The 6,074-nt window shown below is 43.5% G+C and overlaps 2 protein-coding genes across 2 annotated transcripts; one reads left to right on the top strand and one right to left on the bottom strand.

Annotated features, from left to right (window-relative positions):
• Positions 1-51: 51 nt before the first annotated feature.
• On the top strand, positions 52-4,199 carry hsd17b2 (hydroxysteroid (17-beta) dehydrogenase 2). Its single transcript, XM_055933488.1, has 5 exons — positions 52-1,064; positions 1,315-1,527; positions 2,840-3,025; positions 3,315-3,452; positions 3,692-4,199. Exons 1-5 carry the CDS (start codon positions 788-790, stop codon positions 4,051-4,053), a joined length of 1,176 nt encoding a protein of 391 aa, XP_055789463.1. The 5' UTR covers positions 52-787; the 3' UTR covers positions 4,054-4,199.
• Positions 4,200-4,286: 87 nt separating this feature from the next.
• mphosph6 (M-phase phosphoprotein 6) lies at positions 4,287-6,074 on the bottom strand. Its single transcript, XM_055933489.1, has 5 exons — positions 5,847-6,074; positions 5,281-5,393; positions 4,988-5,078; positions 4,777-4,877; positions 4,287-4,688 (listed from the first exon to the last, which is right to left on the bottom strand). Exons 1-5 carry the CDS (start codon positions 5,892-5,894, stop codon positions 4,559-4,561), a joined length of 483 nt encoding a protein of 160 aa, XP_055789464.1. The 5' UTR covers positions 5,895-6,074; the 3' UTR covers positions 4,287-4,558.

Raw genomic sequence — 6,074 nt, forward strand, 5'->3', positions numbered from 1 at the left:
TATGCTACGTACACATGAGAATGATTTTCTGAAGCAACGTCCTATCTGTTTAAAAGTAAGGCCTACATCATTTAATGGCAAACCAACTACATATGTAATGTTATTTCAGTAGATATTTAAATATTTAGGTTTAATGAGTTTGTCTTGACAAGCTGTTTTGAGAAAGATTTTAGAGAGCGTAATTTTTTTCAATTACATGTTTTATACTTGAAATAGATTGTAGCCCCGACCCAGCAATAGTAACAGCACCGTCAGATACATTTTGGAAAAAAAATAGCAAGCCATAAGTTTTGTATAGCCCCTCAGGTGAGTATAAATACCTCCATTATCAGTGGTGAGTGAATTGGAACAGACACACCTGCTGATGTTATGATAAGAACAGGACAGTAGGCTTTGTCTGTTATCACACATCTGTATTGTATTCACCAGAAACCAAACCAGCAAATGGGCCAAGACGAGGAGGGGCTCACCCAAACTTGTCCAATAAGAAACTAATGAATACACCCCCGATGTCTGGTTTGGAACAGGTTTCATTCAGAGTCATGCCTGTTTCCACATGCACTAATGTAACAGCACTCTTGATTGGCGTTGTCGGCTGGCAGTGACCGAGGGGTGGGGTTAATGTTTCTTAAAAGGTTATAGACAGAATGCTTGGGTTTTTCAGTTGAGGATACACTTGATATGCACATGTCAAAGAGCCAAGGGGATATCCAACAAAGGGGACAGGATATTGATACCTCAGTGATATCAGGAAAGTAAGAGCAAGACCAACCTGCCAGTGGATAGAATGGAGAGCGTTGACATTGAATTCTGGTATTTCTCTTCTCTGTATACAATAGTTACAGCCCTATACATTGGGGCAATTATAACTAAGGCGAGAGGGAGTCATGATAGGGAATACTGGACCTTTGCACTTTTGGCTCTTGGGGGGCCTCTGTGCTTTTTGGCCCTTCCAGGCTACCGCAGTCTGCTCTTTCTGACCTGCAGCCTCTGGTTGTGCTATGTGGTTCTGGGCAGACGAGTGGACATGCTGACGATGCATGGAAGAGCTGTGCTGATTACAGGTAGGTGATGTGGTTATATCGGTGCCATACACTGACACTATCATACCAACCACTGTCAACAAAACATGACTGATACTAGTCTATTCACAACATAGTCATGACGTGGTGCCCATTAAATCTTCTGTACAATGTTATTGAATGTGGTTTCAATACTGCTGAGTGCTTTGTGTACTCATGAATGAAGTACACGTGAACATTGGTACAGTATGCCCTGGTGTCTCATTTATTTGTTTCTCTTCAACATGAACAGGTTGTGATACAGGTTTTGGTCATGCCCTAGCGAGAAGGATTAGTGACTTGGGAGTGACTGTGTTTGCTGGGGTTTTGGATGAGACCAGCCCAGGAGCAGTGGAACTGAAGAGACTGGGGTCTGAGGGGCTACAAGTCCTTCAGCTGGATGTGACAGACCCTGCGCAGATAGAGCGGGCTCACCACTACATTTGCACTCAGGTTGGGGACGCAGGTAACGTGTTGTTCACTACAAGAACTATAAGGCGCTGAGGACACATAAGGTGCATTTCCACTAAGGATGTACCCCAGTGTTGAACCCAAAAGGCAGACTTTTCTGTTTCCATATATGCGTGCCCTTGTCTCACTGGGCCATGGCTCCGGCAGACTGGCTCTGACGTGGAACCGAGGCAATGCCCACTCTGGCCAGTTTATTACATACACCACCCAGTTCACGAAAATGGTTTGATCCTACAGACAGTAAGTCAAATGGCCATGGCTTGCTATATAAAGCAGGCAGACAGGCATCGAGGCATTCAGTTACTCTTCAATTGAACGTTACAGATGGCAAAACGAGTGACCTAAGCGACTTTGAGCGTGGTATTATTGTTGGTGCCAGGCACGCCGGTTCCAGTATCTCAAACGGCAATCCTCCAAGGCTTTTCACGCACAAGTGTCTAGGGTTTAACGAGAATGGTGCGACATACAAAAAACATCCAGTCAGTGGCAGTCTTGTGGGCAAAAACAGCTAGTTGATGAGCGGTCAAAGGAGAAAGGCTAGAATTGTGCAAGCTTATAGGCAGGCCACAAACAGGCAAATAACGGTGCAGTACAACAGTGGTGTGCAGAACAGCATCTCGGAACGCACAACTTGTCAGTCTTTGTCACAGATGGGCTATTGCAGCCGACGACCACACTGGGTTCCACTCCTATCAGCTAAAAATAAGAAGCAGCAGCACTAGTGGGCACGTGATCACCAACACTGGACAATTGAGGAGTGGAAAAACATTGCCTGGTCATGACGAATCCTGGTTCCTGTTGCGTCATTCTGATGGCAGAGTCCATTGCCCCATCCTACCTGGTGTCAATGGTACAGGCTGGTGGCGGTAGTGTAGGGAATTTTGTACTGGCACACGTTAGGTCCCTTGATACCAATTAAGCAACGCTTGAACACCACAGCGTATTTGGATATTGTTGTTGACCAGATGCATCCCTTCATGGCTAGTGACTGTATGTAACAATGGCTAACTGAACTTTAACACCTTCTCACAAAGAAAGTCTTGCATGATGCAGAGGTTGTTGATCTGCCCGCCACAAGTCTTTAGTGTCACACTCCTAATGGAAACACCATAACATTAGAGCTTACATTAACATAAAACACTGGTGACGCACTAGTTTGGGGGTAAGTCTCAGTGGAAAAGCACCAATAGATGTCATTGGAAAAGGCACCAAACTTAACATGTAAGGAGAAAGAAGTCATCCTTTTCTGATAAAAATAATGCACATGACATGGAATGTCTCAAGTCCACAATCCCTTTGACTCTCAGGTCTTTGGGGGATTGTGAATAATGCGGGAGTCCTGGGCTATGTGGCAGATGGAGAGATTATTCCTGTGAGAGTATACAGGAACTGCTTGGCAGTGAACTTCCTTGCTGCAGTAGAGGTCTCTCAGGTGTTTCTTCCACTACTCCGACACTCCAGAGGCAGGCTCGTCAACGTCTGCAGCATGGCAGGTAACATATCTGGACTGTTTATTGGTTATTGTCAAAATAAAAGGGTTAGGGTTGACCTTGAGCAGTCACTCGCAAGTTATACTGGCTACTATCCTACTTATGACAACAATGCAATTTCCAAGCAAGTACAGTTGGCCAAGAACCCCCACTTCTACTCAGACAGCCTTATTAGGTGAGGAAACTGTAAATATAACTAATCTTCTACCCGTAGCCAGCTTGACTTGCAACTCTGTGCTCACGGTTAATCCTAACCCTTTCCTGATGATAAACCTAAAATCTGTTTGTGCAGGTGATGTGCCCGTTCCTGGGTTTGTGGCCTATGGAGCATCCAAAGCAGCCCTGAACACCTTCTCTGGAGTGATGAGACTAGAGTTGGCCAGATGGGGCGTCAATGTATCCACAATTCAACCTGCAGGCTTCAGGACAAGTATGTATAATAAATAATGATTATTCAGTTATATGACAGTTTAAAATGAAAATGCTATGACCTGAGACAGCGAAGAAGTTCAGCACCGCTCTTCAGCGCTCTTAGTTGTTGAGGAAATTGACCCTCTACTGCTGTTTACTTTGTATCGCTAAGTCTACTGTACCTTTCAATAAACATCGTTTTCCCCCTTTTGATTTACTTAATCAACAGACTTGTCTATCATTTGGTTGAAAACACAGATATCTTCGGTAGCAGTGATGACTGGAGCCGCTACCAAGAGGAGATCTTCACCTCTCTATCCCAGGATGTCCGAAAGGACTACGGCGAGGCCTACATCTCCTCTCTCCAGACACGCTTTGCCAAGATGGCCGTCATGTCCTCAGAGGACCTGCGTCCCGTGCTAGATGACATGTGCCACGCACTGATGTCAGTGGCCCCCAGACCCGTCTACACCCCTGGCCAGTCTGCCTGGCTCATTCCCTGCCTCCACCGCCTCTGCCCCACACGGTTCTATGACATCATTATTACAAGTCTGTTTCAGTTCAATAGCAGTCTGCCAGCTGGACTCCAGGCAGGAGGCTCAGTGGGTTCGAAGACTTGATAAGATGTAAGATATGTGATGTCGGGCTATTCTTTCCCAAGGTTGTTTACGGGAATGCTTCCATAGATTAGTATCTCTCCATCTTCCTTCATGCTTGGTTGGCAGAGAAATGTGACTGTGGGCTTTGTACTTTTTTGGCAGCTTCATAAGCAAGGAAATTGAAAACCCTTGTTATTGTTTGAATTTAGTATGTTTTTGTCAATTTCTCACAGAAAACAAGACAAGCCACCACATCGGGTAACAGTTTTAATTAAACTATACCCTTGTCCATGGTACAAGGATGTGGGCTTCATTTCCTGTGTTCATAACCCTCAATGCATCTTGAAGAAATATACTTTAAAAAGAGGATATATAACATCCATTCAACTTTAAAATATATGTCTGTAACATCTTTGGAAGTTACCTACGGTTCATGAAAACACAGCAGTAAAAATAAAATAAAAATTGTTGCACATAAAAACATTGTACAGTCCTGACATACTTCATTTAAATAAAAAGCATGCCCTCAGTCCTGAGGCTTCAAAAAACCTCTTTTTGTTTGTGTCTCAGTTGCATTTTGATTAACATCCTCAACCGCAGACCTCTCCCGCTTCTTAGCAAACTTCTTCTTCATGCTTCCCACTAAGCTCTCGTACCTACAAGGTAGAGAGAAAAGTTAGTCAGGCAGCGATGTAACAAAACAGTTTGAAATCACGTCAAAATAAAACTTGGGTTGTTTCCTACCTTCTAGCCATGTCTTCATCTGTGATATCAGTCTCCATTCTGCTAATTTCCTCCTCTTCCAACTCTTCCTCATTTGAAGCGTTCATCACGATCATTAGTTTCTGGATGGAGAAAATACATTTACACCAATGAAACAGTCACATCACATTTAAATGTATCTAGTCTTACTTTGATAAACCTTAAAAAGGTGTGATTGTAAATTAATAAGTACCTCTACTTCTGTATTGAACCCCTTGAATGACATTCGTCCATACTTCAGGTCTTCACAAGGCCCAAAACTTCTTTCTTCTATGATGAAATTCCTAACCAAAGACAGGAAGAACAATATAAAATATGCCAACATTTGAGCCGAGGACACTAGAGAGAAGACTGTCATCTATCTCCAATGTCCGATGGTATGTTGCTGGACATTAGAAAAGGTTGGCAGTTGTGGGTCCTCAAACTAGTCTACATCCTTATGTAATTACTCCAATATGTGCAGGTGGACAGTGAAAGGTGTCATACTCTTTAGCTTTGAGTTCTGGCAGGTCCAGATACCAATGCTCATCACTGATGATCCTCCTCTCCTCTTCTTCCAGTTGCTTCTTTGTATCTGCATCCAGGCCTCTTTGCATGAACTAGTAGACAGAATGACAATTGTAGAAGTACAGTACAAGACGTGCAGGACCTTCTACACTGCATCAGAGTTGCTGAGACATTGCTGAGTAACTTCAACAGGGTGTCTTATGAATCACTTACAAATGAAATGGTATTGGAGAGAACCCATAGCCATAGGTCTGACCTAGCTACACAACATAAGATTAATCTAGTTAATTTACGAAAAGTGTGTTGACAAAGATGTCCCAGCTGACAAACCAAGCAAGTTAGCCAACATAGCTAGGCCCAAGCCAAGTTAGCTAGGTTACTTGGCTAGCTAGCTAGATCGGATATGGTTTTAGTTGGATGCCACTTTTACCATCCATCAACAGCTCTATCCGTCTCTGAGGTTTAACAACGTGCCTACTAGCAGTTGAAACATTCCTAGCGCCTAGTATGATAACTAACTATTGTAGTTAGCATGCATTTCTTACCTTCATACGCAAGAGGTTTTTGGAGAGTTTCGCGTTGTCATTTGCCATTTCAATTGGAGATTCTGGTGACGTTACTGTTGACACTAAACAATATGTCCGTCTTCTGAGTGACTGCAATAAGGTTTGTTTTTCAGCAAGCTGTGACTTTGAATCCTAAATGTTCCACGAGCTCGTTTCCACGCCGTGTGGTATAAAACTCAGACACGACCAATCGATCGAAGATTCATC

The sequence above is a fragment of the Salvelinus fontinalis genome, chromosome 9 (assembly GCF_029448725.1).
Source record: "Salvelinus fontinalis isolate EN_2023a chromosome 9, ASM2944872v1, whole genome shotgun sequence".
Classification (NCBI taxonomy): Eukaryota; Metazoa; Chordata; class Actinopteri; order Salmoniformes; family Salmonidae; genus Salvelinus; species Salvelinus fontinalis.